The sequence below is a fragment of the Oreochromis aureus genome, linkage group 4 (genome assembly GCF_013358895.1).
Source record: "Oreochromis aureus strain Israel breed Guangdong linkage group 4, ZZ_aureus, whole genome shotgun sequence".
Taxonomy (NCBI): Eukaryota; Metazoa; Chordata; class Actinopteri; order Cichliformes; family Cichlidae; genus Oreochromis; species Oreochromis aureus.
This window is the reverse complement of record NC_052945.1, coordinates 27,621,038-27,643,185: the sequence shown is the minus strand read 5'-3', so window position 1 is coordinate 27,643,185 and position 22,148 is coordinate 27,621,038. Positions and strand designations below refer to the sequence as shown.

At 43.8% G+C, this 22,148-nt stretch overlaps 1 protein-coding gene across 1 annotated transcript in view; it reads right to left on the bottom strand.

The window, feature by feature from the left end:
* LOC116311568 (glutamate receptor ionotropic, NMDA 2B) overlaps nucleotides 1-22,148 on the bottom strand; it is a 141,840-nt gene that overhangs the window by 93,346 nt on the left and 26,346 nt on the right. Inside the window, exon 5 of the mRNA XM_039611393.1 lies at nucleotides 11,808-12,440. Coding sequence (XP_039467327.1) covers nucleotides 11,808-12,440 — 633 coding nt within the window. The remainder of the gene's footprint in view (nucleotides 1-11,807; nucleotides 12,441-22,148) is intronic.

Below are 22,148 nucleotides of genomic sequence, written 5' to 3'. Positions count from 1 at the left end.
CCCCAAATTGCTGGAGCAGAGTGAATCATTTCAGTAATTACAATACAAAAACATGGCTACCATCTATTGATTATCAATGCAAGGACGAAGCATATTCGTGATGTGCTGGCAGCCCAGGCCTTCACGCTGTACTGATAGTGTCCACAATGTGAGCAATATACATGCCGGAGGTGTATTTTTCCTCTCGGAGTATTGTCTATTTATCACGTCTGACTCATATGTCTGTACTGTATCTGTAAATGTGTTTGTATGGAAGCTGAAGGCCGGGCAGATTGCCTGCCGGTTGACGCGCTAGGACGAACTGCGGGGTTGTGGGTAAATGCAGAGAGACAGAGGGAGTGAAGACTAAAGAGGAGGTGGTGTTTGCTGTAATTTAGGAGAACAAGGGAGGGGATGGGCAATATTTACATTCATCACAGGAGCTCGCCTCGCTTCAATTCACATGACGTGAGAAAGTGAGAAAGGGGAAGGAGAGCGCCGGAGCGGTTTGAGATAAAAAAAACAGAGAGGGAGAGACGAGACAGAATGGGGTTGAGCAAAAAGATCTTTTTTGTGTTTCTTGTTTTCTTTTTTTTAAAATTCTACCCCAGAAATACTTTAGTGAAGAAGCATCTATAAATACAAGGCACCGGGTTTTCAAACCTGAGCAAATATGGTATTCTTGCCAGTCAAACAGTGCGTTCTTCTATTTGTAATTATCGGGTAAACCACAGTGCCCTTTGAGCAGCTTTTAAAACAAACTGCACAAAAAAAGAGGAAAGATGAGCTCGCTCCTGTGATTTCACCATCTGCAAACTCACATCCGAGCACAGATTTCGATTTATTTACCGTAATGATTACATTCACTGCAGAGCTGCGTTTCTCTTCCCTCCTGATCCGCCCGTACGTTGCGGGGAACAAACAGGGTCTGGCCTGCTTCATTCCCACCTGGAATCCATCTCGGGGAGAAAACCTTACACACCCAAAGAGATTGGACTGTCACCCGGCTTGTGCGGACGTGTGAAAACGTTTGCCATCACGTTTAAGGTATATGTGAGCTTGGACGGCTGCGAACATGGAGGAAGGGGGAAGTTAAGTCAGCATAAACGTGGAAGACAAGGGTGTCCAGGGTTGAATAATTTTGACTCTGCGGGTCAGCAGGAACACATCTGAACATATTGGTCTGATGTATAGGCTGCTGCGTGCAGCTGCAGCTGTGTGTGTGTCACAGCATGTGGTTCTGATGACGGCCAGCTTGGCTCAGCATTGGTGAGTAATTGAGTGAGCACATTGTGGTCTTACGCCTTTCTTGTTCCACATCCCTGCCTCTTGCCTCTTGACTACATATCCCCTTCCTTTATCCCTCCGTCTGCATTTCCCCACCAACCGATGCATGGCTTGTAAGAGAGGAGGCCAAAGGTGAAGCAGAGCATGGACGCCATAAGGGCAGGTGAAAGGAGGCAGAACCTGTTGACTAAATAAAGCATCAGGAGGAAAACTTGGATTAAAACTGTTCACACTGACACATGGGCGATAACATTTCCATGTATTGACTGCGCTCAAAGCTGCGCTCAAAGCTGTTATTGTTCTATAAAATGCTATTGTACATATAAATGAATCCAAGCAAACTGCAATTAAAAATAAAATCGACTTACTGATGTCGCGCAGCAGATCTGTTTAATTTATGACCAGCGCAGCGTGACCGACAGCCTTAATAGAACTTAATCTAATGTGAATATATTTGCTATTATGTGGCATGTATTATTATTAGAAATGGTCTTGTTGGATCATCTGTGATCTAGCACTATGAGTTTGCAACCCAAGGAAAAGGGAGTTGTTTTTTTCACTTCCTGTTCTCTTCAGGATGGTTAAGAATGTAGGATCTTCACCTTACAGTACAAACTACATCGAGAAGACTGTTGTTAAAGCTTGGTGCTATGTTAATTAAGGTAAACTGAATTTTAGCACCGGTTTAGCTCGCCAGCTGAGCAGGCGACCAGATCGATCGTGACCCGAGGCCCTCTGTCTTCTCCCACTCTCTCTCTCTCTCTCTTCACTGTGCCTTCTAATAAAGAAGCCTAAATATTTAACTTGATGGAAATTCATGCTCCCGTCTTCTCCATATTTTCTCTCGCTCATCTCCAGAGCACCTTGAAATCATACTTGCTGAAGTCGTGGAGGATTTGAGCGCTGACATGACCAGACAGGCAGTGTGACTCACACAGAGCGATCCTCCTATCTCAGACTGCACCTCTCGACTCGCAGACTCTGAAACCAAGTTGCTACTGCATAAACAGACCTCAAGTCTCAGCGCCGTGTTCAGCGGCAGTTTCATTTTGTTCTTGCGCCTTGTCACGACGCCAGAAAAAAAACGCTCAGAGACTGATGCGCAGTTTAAAAGTGGTGAATATTCATGACTATCCTCATAAATATGTATGTTTTCATAGAGTAATTACTATTATTTCTGTTGTTTTGTTTTTTATTTCTTTTTAATGCACGTGATCATTTCCATCTCGTACCTTTCTAACAGATTGGGAAACATGAGCTGAATATTTTTGTTTTTGTGCCACAAAACTTGGCTAAATTTGACCAAGTAGTAAAAACTAAAGTCTAATTCAGAGGCTGCCAAGTTTTTCAGCGCTCCTGCGCCTTCCCAGTGAATATACTCATAAGGCAAAGCGAGCGCAGAGCCGATCTGCATATGTTCAAATCGTACTCGCGCCACCTTTGACTGGGACTCTGATCAGTGAGATGAACAATCATGGATCAGCTGGGAAATGTCAACAGGGCCGTGTCATAACCTTGAACCAGGAAGAGCGGCACAGATTGTGACTGGACAGATGTAAAGACTTGGAGGGAAAAAGGATCCTAGACCCTGCGGATGTAGCAGGAAGGTGTACCTCTTCATCAGTATCCCAAGTGTTGTTAGGCAGTAATTAACTAGAGTCCAGAATTTGCACCGCTTCTGTCCCCTCTCCATCCCAGCCTATGAACAGATAGCGGTACATTCCCTTTCCACCTCTGAATCAGGGCGGAGGCAGGCAAAGATAAGACTAATAAGAGTCCCAGCAAAGGGCTGGTGTAAAGGTCCACAAGAGGCTAGGAGGGAAGGATGGAGGTTGGCGAAGGGGCGGATAAGAAGGGAGGAGTTGCTTAGAGTAGATCGTGGTGGCAGTGGTTGGGTGAAGTGGGAAAAGGATGGGAGTATTCGAATATTTGTTTCTAGAGGAAGGAGAGGTTTGGGTGTAGAGTCATGAAAGGAAAGTACAGAGGACAGAAGATGAGGCTGATGCAGGTAGTAATAAAGTAAGAGGGAGAAGAGGAGGAGGAGGAGAGGCGGAGGCAGGGTGTAAAGGCATGTCTAAAGGGATGGCTGGTGTGGAAGGAAAAGGTGTGGTCCCGTACCGGAGGGACAGAGAGTGAAAATTAAGAAAAAAGAGGCCAAGTGAGGAGGAAAAGAGAGGGGAGGGGCGAGACTGAGACAATGCCTAAACCTGAGGGGAGGTAAAGAAAAGGAGGTGAGGGATGGATGAACTGTCCCGGTTTAATGCACCATTCCTGACAAATTTCGCTCAGTTCTGCCAGCACCTGAGAACAGGGAGAGGCAGGGGAGTGACAAGGCGTGAAAAACAGGGGGCAAGGAAGGTGGATTAACCCATACATCTAGTGTAAATCTGTCCGTCTCGCTCATGAGCTGCCACGGGACGAAGGAGACCATCTACAACAATCCAATTTCACAAATCGAGACAGAGAGGAAGAGTAAAACAGCAGAACATTACAACCTGATAAATGAAAAGGCCGACAAATCAGCGTTCATCGTCACTTTTTCTCTTTAATCAATCTTCAGGTATTAAAATAAATTAAAAATCGCAGAGTGAAAAGTGAGTCAGGTTCAGAGAGGGAGAGGTGTAGAATGAAAAGTTATGGAGCAGGTTTAAAAATGGCCACATTCTAAATGGTCGGAGTAAATTGAGACCAACAGGGTTAGAAAATAGGACACATAAATTTAGGGCTCTCGATATTTTTCACTACCTCTTCCTAGCTCCCTCTCTCGCTCGAGGAAAGGAAAGGGGAACACACACACAGTGGGCTGTCACATTTTCTAAACCAGGACAATGAGAAGGTAAGAACAGACTACCGAGGGGACATTTCCATGCAGAAATTAAGAAAACTTTCTATAGTTTTGGATTTATTCTCGTCAGTGTAAAGCTGGGGTGTCAAATATAAGGCCCGGGGGCCAGAATAGGCCCAGCAAAGTCTCCAACACGGCCCATTGGAGTGTGTTGGAAAATGTAAAGGAGGGCACAAAGTTGGGAAATTTAACCTTATTTGAAGAAGTTTTGCAGCTCCCCCATACTTCATACTAATTAAGGTAATTAAGTAACAGTTAAACAACCAAATGGCTGATTTTTCACTGTCAAACTGAGAAGTTTCTATTTTCTTACAAAGAGTCCAGAGTTACAAAACAAAAACTGTTTTATGTGAATTGACCAAAACTATCTGTTTTATTTTTATTTTAAGTCTGGGCAATGACATGCCAGAGTTTTTATGCATTATTACACATTTATTTCTTATAGTTTAAGCCCAAAAAGTCATGCTGGCAGATTTCTTTCATTTATTACAGCAGTATTTCTTTATCATGAGGCATACAGTTGAAATTGCACTTCTTTTTTCTACGTTATGATATCTCAGGGATTAAAAGTGTAATTAAACTTCTTTACACTGGCAGAAAGGGTGAGTTACAATGGTCTGGCCCATTTAAGATCAAAGTAGGCTGTATGTGGCCCACGATGTAAATTTCGGGATTCAGCTGAGCTTTTATATATGAGTTCAATGAGCATTTTTTTTGTGTAACAGTAAAAAGTATATATACAATCTCAAAACACGTGCAAAGTTCCAGAAAAATAAATTTCCCAGTAATCTTTTTGCATTTGAAAGCAGCCGTTTGGGACACTGCTACAGGCACACAGACAGTAAATGAGCTGACCGAGATGCACCTGGGGATGAAACCCAAAAAAAAAAAAAGGAAAAGAAAGTAAAGAGAACATATCCGGGATGAAAGGATAGATCAGAAAGCTGTTAGATGGGGTTCAATATGCTTTGCTGGACACAAAAAAATAATAAAATCCACAAATGAATTGAACAATTAGAGGCGAGGGACACAAATGAGAGACTGGAACAGACAGAAACAGAATGGAGGGGGGCAAGAAATAAAAACAGACAAAGAGAAACTCGGAGAGAGAGAGAGAGAGAGAGAGAGAGATGTCAGGCAGAGGAACACTCGCTTTTTAATTCTCTTATCATTTACAAATTGCTCCTAATTGCGTCTATGTTTTAGCGAGGACGCGGTCCTGCCAAGCCGAACGGCACATTACATTAATAGAGTACAGGACCTCGGTGATTGCTACAACAATAGGTGCTATTGTAGGACAATAATTGGGAATATAAATGCAGAAACGTTTATGTTCAACCGCCCCGGATAAAAACCCCAAGAGTGCACGGTGAGCGCACAGAAACGACGCTTAAACATGTCTGTTTCTTTTGGGGCCCAAAATTTGAAAGAACAGCTCCTCCTAACTATAGGGTAAAACATAAACACAGAGAATGACCGGAACATGCTTCTTCGGAGGTACGGGCGTTAATTGCACCACTGAATTCCCCCTTGGCGCTGTGATTAAATGGTTCAACTGGCTTACTTGCGCACTCCACGGCAATTACGCCTGGCTCCGGTTCAACATCAGCCCGGTCTCCTCTGAACACAAAGGCACGCAGACGGGGACGACTCGCGCTCGTACACGAAATTGCTCTCTCTCTCTCCCCTCACAAAAGGCTCGGGACACCCGCAGTGCAAATGACCACGTTTGGAGCGGTGAAAACGGCTGAATTATTTGGGCAAAAGTTAATTGATCGCATCCTGCTGTTTGGCTTCTGAAGAAAGCTGCCAGTCGCACAATGGATGTGAGGGAACAGATTTGTTTGTGTGCCCGAGCGCCCGAGCATCCCCCCGTGGATGCTTTGTGTGTGGATGCGATGGTGTCGTGGAAACGGTTTAGAGTTTCTTAGAATATCTGTTTAATATGCATCCATTAATCGGCCTTGTGACACATGTTACTGTACATTTATGGGGGGGGAAAAGCATGTGTGCCATCATTTTGCATCCTCCTGCATGTGTGCAAATGTTATTCATATTATATTACAGTTTCCAGTAATCAGGGTTGGCTGCGTTCCCCTTTTTCTCGTTAATTGCTGACGATCTTATAGCTAAATCCTATGCACAAGCAGATGCTATCTCCCTCCTAATCGACAACGACTGCCTCCTCCCTCAGATTGGTTCGCTATTCTTGTTGTAGTGGCCCTGGGGGTGATCGGCAACAACTACAGCTATTTGTGCCACTACAAAGCCGTACCTTCTAGACAAGCTGAGGAAAATAGCGCCGCATGTCTTGATAATATGAGCATTAGCCAGAGCTTTAGATCATGCTGATTACTGCAGTCCAACAGACACTGTAGTGCTACAACAAACAGGGTGGTGCTGGAAATCACTAGTGGCAAAAGGACTGGCAGCTACCGTCATGTTGGCTACATAAACACAAACACACAGATGCCTTTAGACCCGCACTTAAACAGTTAGATGAGTGCCTCTGTTTTCTCTTTTGTCTTTATCTTATCCAGTCTCTCACAGATGTACGGCAGCTGTGCTCGATCCGTCTTCTTCTTCTTCCTCTTCCGTCCTCCTCCATCCAGGCCTAGGCAGATTCTCTTTTTGTTTGGATAGATGGCAATACCATTGCTGCAAACAGGTCTGTGTCACTCCCCAACTCCCCTGTCTCCCTCTGTTTTCTCAATCATGTGGCCATCCACACAAAGCACTCATCCTCTTATTTATCGTCATGCCCTCCCTCTACCCCTCCCTCATTGATCTTACTCATTGATATAGATGTGAGTGTCTTAATGGAGGCTTAATAGTAAAGGTAAGGAAATCCCAGCAAGTTGATTCTGTTGTGGACACAGTGGCGGTTTTTGTTTTTTGAGGGGGTACCACGAATCTCGGGATGTACCACAATTCATTGTTCATGTTAACTTCATAGACAAACACATAAAGTTAACCAGGGAGGGACCAACACATACAGGGCAGTATTTAAGGTTTGACTCGTATCATCATCCACTGGAGGATAAACTGGGCATCATCAGGAGGCTACAACACAGAGCGAACACCGTCCCTGCCAGACACAGCAGCCAGGGAAGCAGGAGAACATCATATCAAAGAGGCCCTGAGTAAATGTGCTTATCCCAGCTGAGCGTTTAACAAAGCTGGGAAGACGCCAAAAGAAAGCTCCGGGCGATTCGGAAGAGAAGAAGAACGACCGCTGCCCAAGCCAAAACCATTGGTGATCCTTTATGTGTCAGGAGTATCGGAACAGCTGAGATGCATTTGTTCAAACCCCAAAATACTACAAAAACTGGTTCACCCCAAGGATCAGGTCCAACAGCATAAACTGGGCAATACCTTGTTCGTGGTTTCTGGGAATTATATATCAACCTCTGACAAAGTGGATGGCACAAAATAGAAGAGCAACCTCATCAGGGTAAGACTCTGCTCTGTATTTACACCTAATATGCCTGTAAGTGTAAAACGGAGGCACACTGGTTTGAATGAGGAGTCAAAGAGTCCATTTACGTGAAAAAGGGAATGACCATCGTTGAACCAAGGAGGGGATCTAAGAGTTCATCTTTCACATGTACAATGTGGTGACGGTTGGTGGTCGGTTTGTTGGTGGTTCGATCCCTGGCTGCTCCAGTCTGCATGCTAAAATATAACAGATACTGAACCCTGAGTGTGAATTTTAGAAAACGGTTAGACATGGAAGAAAATGCTTGCGTGTATAAAGTGCCTTAATTCTTGAGTAGAAGAGTCATTTCCCGCAGGCCTCCTTGTATATTGAGAATCAAGAACCTAAGCTTGTGACTTAGGCAAAGGTTTTAGTTTTAGTTTAATGTCCTAATGAAACTGTGTACTGTTCATATGAGCCGGGACTGAAGGAGTCACTTGGTTGAGTGATGAAACCTTCTCCCACTGAAAACGCTGCTTCCTGATGAACAGGATCAACTATCTGGGAGATGTGAGCGCCCTTTGCCTTGATCCATCTCTCACCTTTCCCCTCTTCATCCGCCTTCTTCCTCATTTTGTGCTAATATGGACCCACCTGGATTCCTCCGCCCATGCCTTTCATCTATTTAACTCCACTTTCATGCTCATACAAGCTTACCTTTGTTAAAGTAATGCACTTACAACTAAGAGCTATTCGGAGATACACAACAAATGTGGAAGCTATAGTCCCACTTATTCCTGGATAATTCCTTCACTTGGAGCTTTTTGCTTGTTACGGATGTCAAACGAGTCTTAGTGTTTTGGGTAATGATCTCTGACTGTAGGCTATATCAAAGATGGATGTAACTGCTGTGATGTCACCTACTGCTTTGTGAAACCTTGACTTGAGCTGGAGTTTAGGATAAGCTATTACTAAAGTTAACTGCACATTAAACCAGATATTTGGTGTTGTCCACGTGTGCACGTCTATTTTCATTTGCATCTTGGCCTTTTATCCAAGTGTAAGTTGCAGTTTTGCTCACTGAAAATTCAGCTTTTGAAAAAACTTCCACAGTAACGATGTTCAGTGTGATGTCACCATTAGTTTCTGAAGTCCTGTTCTGAAGTCTCGAGACGAGCTACTCACCATTGCCGTCTCACCCGCAAAAAGCCGGATATGATGGCGAGTCTGACTGAAACCACTGTCTGCAGTTTCACACCACAGATAATCCTCCATTTTGAAACATAGTATCACCGAGATTACTAAAAAAAGACCACATTTTTTCTGCAATGATTCCAAACGAGTGCGCTCATAAACTCAGCAGGAAAATGTTTGTGGAGGTCAGAACAGAAAGCCGTTTTCGCATAGACTTTTATAGCACGTCTTTGCGCACCCACAGGTATCGCCATCTGGTGGTCTTCAGATAGAATGCAAGTTTTTAACAACTTCAGCATTGCAAAGCTACGTTCGTGTTTTCCACTGTCTACTGTCTACTGAACATGTGATTCCATGAGGATCCGCTCACTTCTGGAGTCAGCCTCTAGTGGAAATTTAGGGAACTGCAGTTTCTGCTTTTTCTGAGTCATTTTCAGCCCCAAAGCATGTTCCTTGGTAATGATACTGCTTTGTAAGTAACACTCATGCATGCATGAAAAAGACAGTATTTTTCTGATAAAGATCCAATTTGACTCTTCACACTTACTCTCCTGCAGAGTGCACGTTTTATGGAATTATCTTGTACCAGTCCTGAAAACTCTCCTCTCCAGCACGCACTAAAACCCCAAACACAACATTCCCCACCTTCTCCGTCGTTTCCTGTTATCATCTTTCCTTGGATGTGTAATGAAAAAGGAGGGGTTATCCTGTCAACTGTAATAGCAGCATTTGGCCTTCAGTGTTGACCGATGCACTCATTTGTGTGTGTGTGTGTGTGTGTGTGTGTGTGTGTGTGTGTTTGTGTGCACACACGAGCATGTGATGATTAGAAGCCCTAAGATAAACGCCCCGTACTCCATCCCTATTTCCCAATCTTTGTCAGTCCATTTCCTTGAGATGCTCTCTCAGAAAAAAAAAACCACACAAATACCAAAAGCCAATTTTTCTTAAGCTCTATAACTCTGCCTTTCATTTTATCTTCCATACTTTATCGCTTTTTCTCCATCGCAGCTGTCCGCGAGAGAGGAAACTTTTCCCCTTCCTCTTCCTCTCTCTTTATCTCTCTCAGCACCTACCACTCACTTTTAGACACAGTATCCCCCCCTTCCCCTCAAGTCTGAATGGTCTTAAACTGACTACTTTTCTACCCTCTGGCCACATCTGCCCGTCTCGTCTACAGGCAGCCCCCATCTGAACCCCACCTGATCCACGTCCCGCCTCTCCCTTCCTACCCACTTTCCCTCAAAGTGGAATTTAGTCCCCTTAGTCTCATTTCCTCCCTCCGCTATCTCAATTTCTCTGTTTTCACTCATGTATTTTGCGTTCCCTCCCTCTCCTGCCTTCTGATCCTTCTTTGCTATACTTTCGTCACTCCGTTGTCTCAGCCCATTAGGCAGACACAAATCCGTTCGGGGACACTGAGCCTTGGCGCAACCTCGTCCCTCCTGACTCCCCCGGACCTCAGCGCAGCCAGGAGGAAGTTCTCAGGGGAGGCGGTCTCTGGCTTGCGGTTGGGGGAAATCCATTTAATCCTTCTCCACAAAACGCTGCTCTTTTTCCGCCGCCTGGTGCACTTAGGGGCACGTGCACTTAATTAACAACACCGCTGCTGCACACACACACAAACATGCTCACACGGGCCCATTCCTTCATTCTCATGGATTTTCTTCAGCCTCTGTCTTTGCATTGGGTGAAACACAAATAGAAATTTTAATATTTAACACAGCTGGATGACGATTGGAGTTCTTGAAATGATTTATACAGTTTTTTTTCTTTAAAAAAAATGTGATTAGCAGGTCTGGGTGTGGGGGTGCGTGTCTGTACGAGGACTGAACTGTGAGCATAGATGTGTCCGTCGAGCAGCAGTGTCTGCAATTGAAATGGAGCAGTTTTAAATGGGACCGGACGGTTCTCTGACACTTCGCTCCTTAGAGCTCTAATGAGAAGGAACAGAGAGAAGAGTTTCAGTGGTGGCCGCTGGCCTCGGCGTGTCACTGCAGCTCACATCTCTGCTGGCGCAACGACCTGTTGCCACCAAGAGGGTACGCAGACAAACTAGAGGATGAGTACATGAAGACGTGGATGGCAGAGATAAGACTGAGACGCCAGGTTTCACTCTCCATCATAGATCTATACTTTTTTCCTTAACTGTGTGGGTTTTTTTCCCAGCCAGTACGAAATGAATGAGCGGATTTTGAGAAGCGGAGTCCAAATGCAGATCCCAGGCGGACACAGATAAAGCAGCAGCAGATTGTTTTATCCCATTAGGCAGGGGCATAGTAAATAGGCAGAGATCTAGCTCTCTATACTGGTGCAATCTCCAGCTGATCCTGTCACTGGCATCAGCTCTGTTGGCACTTTGTCTTTCAAGTGAGACACCCCAGCTTAGCATTGCTGTCTGTCTGTCTGTCTGCATGTCTGCAAACAGGAACAGGAAGGTGGTGGAGGAAGAGTCATGAAGCCCTCTGTTACAGTCAAGCTATGCTTTCTCTGTTTTATCGAGGCTTCATAATAAGAGGCCATGAAAAGTGCTTTATGTCGTTTTAAGTCACACTTGCACACATGAATAGTGCAGAACCACAGTTTTTCTACTCTTACTACCAAATACAAACTCACCTATTTTGATAGCAGAGGTTTAAGGCCGGGGTTGCTTTCCATCGCCAGTGTGAGTGATGTGTGTAGGCTAAGTCTGGAGACTTTAAATCCATCTTTTGTTGATTGGAAAACGTAATCAGTCTGTGACAAGATTTCACAGGGGGAAAGCAGCGGGACCAGCATGATTGACAGCAGCCAATCGGAAATGAAACGCAGCTGAGATTTAAGGTTAGAGTGAGGACTGGCCTTGTGAGAAGCAAAAACAGCGTTAGCTTCTCCTCTAGAGTGCCAGTTTGATAAGTTGTCTGTACTGGTCACCCAATAACAAGACAAGAATTGAAATGGAGGTGTAAGTGTGGTTTGGCATAATTGGATATTTTGTATTTTCTTTTCATGTGAGAGCGGCACTTAATATTAAGACACCACCTACACATAAATGGTGCTAATTCCTTTTTACAAAAGCTGTCCTCTTGTGTGGAAGTGACCTACCTTGGCAGCCATGATCATGGAGGAGCCTCCGCGTACTCCGAGAATGGGGATATGCGTCTGGGCTGAAATGAAGTCCAGGATCTGGGCGATGGCCTCCTGGTCAGTGTCATCCCCAAACACCACACCCTGTAGCCAGTGCTCCGTCATGAGGTCGCAGATGCTCTTGATAATGCTCTTAGGGTCAGTCTCATTCATGGTCAGCACTTCGACATTCGGCGCCATGTGAATGAAGTCTTCCTTCTCTCGGGCCCCGGCCAGCGCCACTTCACTGGAGTTGCCCACCAGGACGACAGCGATGCTGAAGACGTGCAAGATGTTGGGCAGGGCCATGTGGTGGGGAGGAGGCTGAGGGATGGGAATATAGTGGCTGCCACCGCCTCCTCCGCCGGGCTTGTCTCTCCGTGAGTGGCAGGCCGGGGGCAGGTGGAGAAGGCAGAGGAGCAGGAGGAGGAGGGACAGGCAGAGAGACGAACCGGTGCGGTGGAATGGCAGCGGGGGTGGATGTAGGGTTCGGACCCGTTCTTGCTCCTGAGCAACCGAGGGGGTGCCAGAGCAAGCCCTGGCATGGCTGCAAGGTGGGGAGCAGCCGCGGCATCCGCAGACAGGCATGGTGTAGGAGTGGGAGAGTAGTACCTGCCGAGACAAGGAGGAGGAGGAGGAGATGGAGATAGGAAAGAGAAAAAAAGGAGGTAGGCAGAGATTTGACAAAACAAGATGACAGAGAAGAAGAAAAGAGAAAAAAAGAAGAGGGAGATGAAGAGAAACAGAGGTTAACAAATGAACTGCCAATCAGGGCTTGATGCATCATATGAATCAAAGCATAATTCAATGTCAGTTCAAAGAAATGGGGCAAAGAAGGAAGAGAAAGATCAAGACAAAGCAAACTTTAAAAGGAAAATAGAGATAAGAGATGAGGTCAAATTTCTGGTATGGATACACAGATCTGATATTTAATCAGAAATCGGACTGATAGCGATTCGAAAAGCTACATTTCTGCCTTCAGTTCATGCAGTGTTTACTCCACCCATCATCACTTCACACCGACTTGTAGGGAAGCTAACACTGCTTCAGTAACACTGACAGTGTGTTTTTCTATCCGGGTATGATTTTAGCACATAGCAGCGTGTTTGTGGTCATTGTCATGCTGAAAATGAAGCTGCTGTCAATAAGATGCCTTCTCATGATTGTTCTCATGACTCATAGGTCAGTTTTCAATGGCTTAAAAATTAAAAAAATTAAAAAACATCCTCTGAAAATGGTTAAATACAAGGACTGAAAGAAACAAGTCTGGTAACTACTGTGCATGACCACTTTAGAAATTCGAAGAAAGCCTGGATACTTGGAAGCAAATAAAGAAATAAGGGATGGCTGAAGACAAGCGAGAGCATTGAAGTTTAGCGGTATTTCAAACTTGCTTTGCTAAGAGATTCTGTTTGTTTGGAGTAGTTTGAGATTTAACAGTAAACTAAGTTCAGGTGAGCTGACGTGACTAAAAATGTCTTATTACGTTACATTAGGTGTAACACTTGTTAGGAAGCACTTACACTTTATTATACTTATGTTTTCTTACAGCATCAACTAAATCATTGCTTCCTTCACTTCACCTGTGAGTTGTCGGATCTATTTTGTGTATGCGGAGGTAAACAAACACTGAGAGCAGAGAAAGGAGGAACCGCTGCAGCAGTAAATGGGAGCAAAGCAAAAAACCTGAGTTAGAGTGAAATGAGTTCAAATGAAAAAAGGTGAATAAGCCAAATACAGTTTTTGATTTCAGGTGTTTTTCATGTATTGTTTTACTAATAAAATCAGTAAATATATTCTTGGATGTAATAATTTTGTTTTACAACGCTGTAATATCAGCAAAGATCCAAACTGCTGGTCACTTCAACAGTTTATAGAAATATTTTATATTTCATCTTAAACATAAAGCACTGCTGTAGCTCCGCCCCCTCTCACTCACCCACAGTGCTGGTTGCTGTTGTCATGATATAGCTTTGTTATATTTATCTTTTAATGAATATCTAGTTTAAAAAAATAGAGGATATTGATTAGTATTCCAGTATCAACACTAACAGAGATACACGCGACATAATGGAGCACAGTTCAGAGTTTTCAAGTATAATCTCACAAGAATCAATTATTCATGCGGACTCCTGAAGCAGCACTATAATATAAGGATGATATAAACTCTCCCTCCAGATGAGACGCCTGAGAGTGCAGCAGAGGGAAGGAAGGAGGGACGAACAGAGCGAGCAAACTCAAAAACCATAAAGGGCAGATGGAGGGAGAGACGGCTCCTCGCCAACTTCAGCTGACTGACTAACTGTCTGGAGCGAGATGACTGACACGCCGACCTGAGACGAGGACAAACCGACTGACGCCGGAATTGATTAAGGGATTGACGGCAAAGGTGCTCGGAGCAGCTCGCGAGGCTTTGATATGATACCCGCCCACCTCACTCAACCCCTATTGGCCTAGTTTAAGCACTTTCACTCGTCTGCTGTCCGTCCCTCCATCCTTTCACCTCCCTCCCACGTTCTACTTGACCGTATCTCTCTCTCTCTTGCCTGCTGTCTGATTCCCTCTTCCCTGCGCATTATTTATAGAGCTTTTCATTAACGAAGATGCAGAGGGGCCAGGTGAGCGACCGAAGGAAAGGAAAAGAGAGAAATCGGCGAGATCCAGAAATGATGGGAGGAGAGGTGAAAAAGACAGCTGGAGCGATAAAGCCGGACATGAAAAAGAAGATGTCTGTGTTCTCTGCGTGTTTACATCTGAGTGAGTGGGAGGGCATGCGTCCTCTTGAGCTTATCAGCATATAGCTGGTGTAGGTGTAACAGTCGGAGGGAATAGATGTTCACTTTGGTTTCGTGGGCAGACATACCCAGGGCGATGGGGGTGTAGTTTCTCATAAACTTGCTTCTGAGCGGTGTATTGTACATGACTGCCGCTAACAAGGCAGATGGAAGGTACAAAGAAGAACAAAAACCGCTAAAACAAAGCGACGCTGACAGCCAGTAAGACAGGAAATGACAGAGAGGAAGGACGAGATTGAAAGAGGGATAAAGGGACGGGCGCAGAGATGACAGAACAACTTCTTTAGCCGAGACTAATTGCTGGAGGTTCGTCAGCGCTAATTACAGGTCCCTGTGTTAATAGTCAACTGCACACCACTCTCCAGGAAGGACCCGAGAAGCGGGAGGGATGGATCGAGGGAGGGCTGATAAGAGGCACGAGGAAAGAAAAAAGGAGAGGAGGAGGGCGGGCAAAGGAAACGAAAAGAGAGGCAAACTGAGGAGGACCTCGGTGAGAGGCATAAAAGATTAAAAAAAACAGGAGAAAAATAAAAAGCAGGAGTGAGAGGGAACGATTAGAGAGCGGGTTGGAGGAGAAGAGGAGAAACAAGAGGAAAAAGACAGAGAGGGAGCAAGAGAGAGAGATGCCCTCTTTGAATCTGGACTTCTCTGGCAGCACTCTGTTTCCATGGCAACAATTAAAATAAGCCTTCATGCGCGCAGACACAGTTGATGGACACGGAGATACACACATGCACACTCACACATTTTGTAATAAGCATTGATCATATAAGTGCAGCAGAAGTCCAGAGCACTGCTGCGCGTCCTTAAAGTGGGTGTAGTTCACACACCAACTTATTACCATTAACATGGAGACCTTTGATACAGCCGGCATGTGAACAAACACACACACACACACACACATACAATTACATTTTTTCATCATTTTGCTCTCCCTTTCTCTCGCATCACATATATATTACCCTGCAGCCACACACACACACACACACACCCCTGGGGTACAGATTATATTAGCCAACACGCCGTGTAACTCCAACGATCACTCAGAAAGATGAGGCCATTAAAAAGTGCCACAGCGAGCCGAAGCTTGTTTCACAAAGAAACACAAAAGGCGTGTATTAAACTGTAGATTACACGGACGAGGCTCCGCCACCAAATGACCCCAATTCGCCGTCGCCCGGCCCTCACATCTCACCCATCATTTGCTCCATTAGCCACACGAGTGCACATCGCTGCCATATCAGTTACACACGGATGGACCGTGGATAGCCTCCACCAGCTCAAGGCCACATAGGTTCCACCCCACCCCAACCCCAACCACACACACACACACACAAAGGGAAGAACAGTTTTAGAGGGAACCACCTATAAACACTCATCTTTCTTTGCAAATGAATACCTATCTTGTATATGTGAGTGTTGGACCGAACTGAGAAACTTCAGGGACACCACACGTTTATGCAGGAGTAACTTGTCGTTCACAACGTAGGCCCGGTTTAAGTGTGCCCTCCTTCTTTGGCTCTAATGAGAACTTAATTTACAAAATGGACATCATGTTTTATTCAATAAGATGTGAAACTAGCATTAGAGACCATAAACCCATTTCAAATAGTGAGATGAGGTTGTAGATCAAGGAAGCTAAAGGATCATTTTCTCACAGACTTTTATGTAATTGCTCTTTTTGCAATCATTACCGGCTGATCATTAGAAAGAATGCAGACTTAAGGAGCTCCTATTTTGGCTTTCCACCATGTTCATCATCTTATATACATTTATGGTGGGCACTTATACCGTTCATCACACACCAGCATAAACACACATATACTTTATTTTGTGTGTGTGCAGGTCAAGATGCTGAGGAGCCAAATATCTTCTGAGTATGCTGGAGCCCATTAACTGATCAATGGGTTAATTAACGGGAAATATATCAGCCTCTTTTATGATACTAAATTAAACTGTTATGGAAATTTTAAAATAGCCAAAGCTTAAAATAAGGTCCAGCAAATTTGCCTCTCAGGGACTATGTAAAAGCAAACCATCCACTATCCTAATGACTGGATACTGATGATTGGTCAGTTGCAATGCTGGTGTAATTTGCACAACATATTCTTATAGAGGATGAATTTATGCTTACGGTAAAATGCACAGGATCAAGGAGAGGACATTTCTTATAGTCACTATTGCCTCCATCTCCATTGCTGTAATGCCACAAGACATTAGAGGCCTAAAGAACAGTTATAACAGTTCTTATGGTAAATGTTCATTCACCGATCGGTTCCTGGAGTTTGCTGGCTGCCCTCACAAAGAGGCTGCTGTACCAAAAACCTCAGTGTGATTGCCTTTTTCACTTGCCGATCGGCACAGTTGCCTGTAGTATGTTTGAAAAAATGCTGAATTTGTCTATAAGCACTTACTAGCTAACCCCGATCACTAGCAAAACTTAGAAAAGGAAATGAAGTAAAAGTGGTGCCTTAAAAACAATTTATTTCAAAAAGCAAAACTTTTACTTTGAAGGCAAACAGTCTCATTTTTCACTATGTTTTTCCGAGCAATAGCCAGCTACCTCCAGGTGTTTTTAGGTTGTTTTTCAGATCTGGTTAGGAACTGTGGATGAATGTTAGCCTGTTGCCAACTTAGGCATATGTACAGCAATATTTATTAACTCTTTTTTTACCACTGGTGTGGCAGCAGGCCCAGCAAGCACTCTTTAAATGACTGTAACTCTGTTACAGTTTGTGCTAGAGACAAAATCCAAATGGTTTCGGAAAGAAGGGAAGACAAGCTTTACAGGGATGTATCACAGCAGCATGAGACACTCCCACTGTCTGAAAGAATTAGCCTGAACACAAACAGAAAAATAGATCTTACCATGTGTGCTTCACATTACAATCATTCCTCAAACATTTTGGGATAGAGAGAAAATTCAAATGGCTCCTGAAATTATAAAATAGGTCCAGGCAGCCTGTTTGATCCTTGGATGTTAATGGGTTAATGTGCATTGTCTCTGTTAAAAATAAAGAAAATAAAAATAAAATCAACCAGTTCGGGAATACACATTTTTTTCCCAAGTGATTTGGTGTTGCCACGGTGCCACTGACCGTTCCCCGGGAATGTGTGACTGAGGCCTCACTCAATTAGGCAGGAAGACACTGTTTCCAGTAGTTATGCATCCCAACCAAAAAAGCCTGCTGTTACTAAGTGTGCCCAAATGGCCAATAAACCGGGAAGAGTAGGCCAACACGGTGTCACAGTCTGCAGATTATGCAGACTGCACAGAGCGTGATGATGAGGACCCAAAATGCAGACACAGAAAGCAGGGAGGACATAACAGAAAGCGAGGCTGTAACAAAGTACACAAAGCAAAAACACAAAACCCCAGAGGAGAAGCACAGTCTGCAACATAAAGTCCAAAAAGGAACCACAAAGTATAAGCACGGGAACATTGATCAAGAAACCACATGGGACAGGAAAACAGACACTGAGAAAGACTAAGGAGAAGACACTATATATACAAAAAAGGGCAATGAGGGGAGGTGGACACAGCTGGGGAAAACAAGACAGCTAAACTGAATCAGAAAATGAGTCAAGGGAGGGAGTAAAACTAAAGACAAGGCACAAGGGACAAAATGACTATCAACATAAAGCATGAAAACGCCTAAAACGGAGACAGAGACTTAACAAGAAGACATAGGAGCACAGGGGAGGAAGGATAAACTGAATCAAGGAATGAAACATAAACAGAACTAAAACCAGGAACAACAACAAGACTGCAAAACTAAGAAAACCTGAGAATGTAAAACTAGATCAAATTAACCAGGAAATAAAAATCAAGCAGAAAATAAAGCCCATAACTCAAAACGCTGGGTCAAAGACATACGGCTCATACTGCTGCAGGAATTTGAAAGAGGAAGGGACGGAGATATTGTAGTGCCGTAATTGGCTTCCCTGTTCATCTTTTTGCTGTTATTTTGGGGTCTTTGCTACCTATAAATCACATGCTTCTAACTAACAAAGAGTCCACAGGGTAAATGTTACAGGGAAGGTCATGAAGCGGTCCAGTATGAAAAAAAAACCCAAACACACAAAATATGCAATCAGGAAAATTGTCTTTCCTGTCAATCAGAAAAGACAGTTTCTATTTAATATATATGACTGAACAACAATCTGTTCCAATCACAACATATTCTCCTTTTGCAGCAATAAATCCACGCAGGACGGGAAACACTACTGCCAAGAAACGGTTTGTGTGCTTGCGGGTAGTATAATTGTGTGTATAGCTGATGAATTTAGTTTGAAAGGTTGCGAACAGCACTCGCAGTGGCCTGCTCTCTCCCTAATGCGTTTTTAGAACTGACATTTATGTCTTTTGTCCAAATGCAAGCCAGCAGGAAGAATTTCTCCTCGCCCCTAGGCTTTACTGAAGAGACGCCTTTTGATTTGGACTTGATCCGCCGGCACCTGACAATATTAGGAATATCTTTCGGTCGTTGGTAGCGTTTTGAGGATGCGAGCCCCTGCTGCCCCGGGGCATGTGACCAGGCCACATAGCGGGTCACCGCTCAGCATACTGATGAGAGGAGAAATCAGCTGGACGCCAGAATCGCTGCCAAACCTACAATACGTGAGCATGTGAAAGAAATGCTTGTCTAACGTGTGAACTCATTATAAACCTGCTCTGATAAATATTCATGCAGACTGTCTGTGCAGCCCACTGTGGAGGTGGAAGGTGCTGTGTGTGTGTGTGCGTGTGATTATGTGTTTGGACCTGTGTCTGAACATGATGTTCTGATGCAGCCACTCACCAGCCCCCTCAGCAAAGCAGACCGGCCAGGCTTTGCAGTCACATGTTCACTGAGGATTCAGGACCAATCTACTGACATAATGGTCTCTATTTCCAGAAAAAGGGGACACTGAAGCACCCATCGTCCTCTTCCTCCCCAATTCCCTCCTTATCTTTCTTCCATTTTAACTCGGTGTAACCCTTTCGTTCTCTCGCTTTATGGTTTTGTCTCTGAACAATGCTTCCTCTCAGTTCTCCCACTTATCTCTCTCTTGTGCTCGCACTCTCTCATCACGCTCTTCTCATTATGTGGTAAGTGTCAGGTTTGTCGATGGCGTTATTTGCATGAAAACTGGAGGACAAAGGCGCCCGGTCATTTTTCACAATTATTGCCCAGTTTTGATATTTGGAAAGACATGCAGACGATGGCATTCAAATGCCTGTGGCGCATGTACATTATCTTAACCGCCAAGTCAGGCGCGCTGCGACGGCCTCATTTCTCCTTTTAATTGAAATAAGAATGTCGTGAGGAGAGGCTCATACGTCAGGAGCTGCAGCGCTTAGGATAAGCACCGGGAGTTTGAGAAATAGCCCGCTTTTGCACACTTGAGGCTACTAACGAGTGTAATTCGTTTGTCAGTCCGAGCTTGTGATTTCATTACAGCAAACAAATGTTCTGCAAGGGGAAAAGACTATTTTTAACAGCTGTAATCGAAGGCTGTTGAGTTGTTTGGCATCACATTGCGCGTTCTTTGTGATCCAAGGCTAAACCCTCAGGCAGCACCTTGCTGACAGGTGATGAAAGAAAACGTTACCTGGACAACCTCTTTGACCACACAGCAGCGAGACACGGGGGCGGTTGATCACACACACACAACTGGTGACACTGTGGTGGGTGGGAGGAACGGAGCAGACTACTCAGGCCTTAAGCTGAAATCCTTGTTACCTTCAAGTCTTTACTTAAAAATAGTTTATAAGTTTATTTCTATTTTTACAGGTTTGAGATTAGGTGTTGTTGAGGAAAGTAGCGGGGGGCCTTCTTTATCACCTTCTTCAGGTCTATGATTACGCCTCTGCATACATTTTATACTGTATTTATAATTCGAGTGTATGTGTGTGTAAGTTTAGTTCTGTACGGCTTCTGCTGTTGTTGATGCTTTTGCTGTGAAGGTAGGTAGGCAGGTAGAGTACTGGGCAACCTGACTGATGTCCCCTCTGCACAAATCCCACTTAGAGAGCCGCACTGTGTTATTTTAAGCCATTTTTGTCTGGACAAGATGTGGTTTGACATTAAAAGTGAATCTCTCTGTCTGCCTTTCTCTGCAGCTGCTGCAGAACTGGTGAGAAAGTCCTGCTCAAGGTTTATACTCCATTTTCTACACTGGCAGAGTAATGAGGTTCAGGTAGCCTCTGGAGCAAACTACTAGTATTAAATTGTTGTTATTCCTTCATTTATTTATACAGATATGTAGGCAGTGTGTTTATGTTCAGTTACAACAGTTGTTATAATTAGAGCCTGAGTGATATGATGAGTTTCAACATATCAGTCATTGTTAAGTGAAAATTTCAAAAGTACAGAAGAGAAGAGAGAAACACCCTTCAAACCTCTTTTGATGTTGAGCTTGCATAGTTTGTCCACCAGGGGGCTCTCTGCAACTTCCCTGCTGACAACAGGTGTTTAGAGCACTACAAACATACAGCTGATCACAGCAGAGTTAGGCAAAGCCTAAACGAGCAATCCACCACTTGTTGCAATAATAAAGCAATATTATTTTTAAGATGCATTGTCATATTAACCTAGTAAGGACAACTACACTTAACAAATGTTAGAGAAATGTGTTTATTTTTCATGTGTCTGAAAGAAATTGGTTATTTTTAATTACCAAATATCTGTATTGCATCAGTTTTTAAAATCCTATATCAATCGTGCTTCAGCTATATCTATATAGATAGATAGATAGATAGATAGAAACATGTTATTGAATAACAGGCTACAGTATAAGCTATAGGAAGATCCTAATAAATCATTATTAAATGCATTATGATTTTGAAAATTTGCAGTAAATTGCTTAAGAATGGATCCAATATGACGAGTTAGCTGTTCTGGTTAAGTGACCATAGGTACTGCACTGGATGCAATAAGGTTAGCCCTTAAGCAGATCGTGCAGTTTTTCCTCTAGTTAAAAGACTGCTTAAAGTCACTGTCCTTAATGAGTTGATAATAGTTTGAGGATATAAACTCCAGCCGCCCAAAATTATGTGTGACTGGTCACAAAAAGCAGAAAAAAACCCTGTAAATACTGAACCAAAGAACTGTTTAAAAGCCCAAGTTAACACTGGATATTTACAACTATCCATCATTATTTCAAACTTCAAAGCAAAGAAGCGTGTCACCTAATTAATTATCCTGTCTGTGGATTAAATGTTATGAATTTAGAATCCACTCCAAGCTTCTGTGCTTCTGCTCTCCGCTAGATTATGCTTTGTATCCAGAATACAAGGAACTTTTTACTTTATCTGGCTTGATAATATTAGACACATAATCTTCATTTATGTTTTGTTCATTCTAGCTTTATAAAGGTGTCCTGCTGAATCACCCAATATAAGGTGACTGTTGCACACTATCCATGCATCTATCCACCACTGCTTGTCCAGGGTTGAAGACAAAGACGGTTTGTGGAGACACAAGTCCAGGTAGCATCCTAAACAGATGCCGTTTGACGTCAAAAGAATAGTGGCCCTACT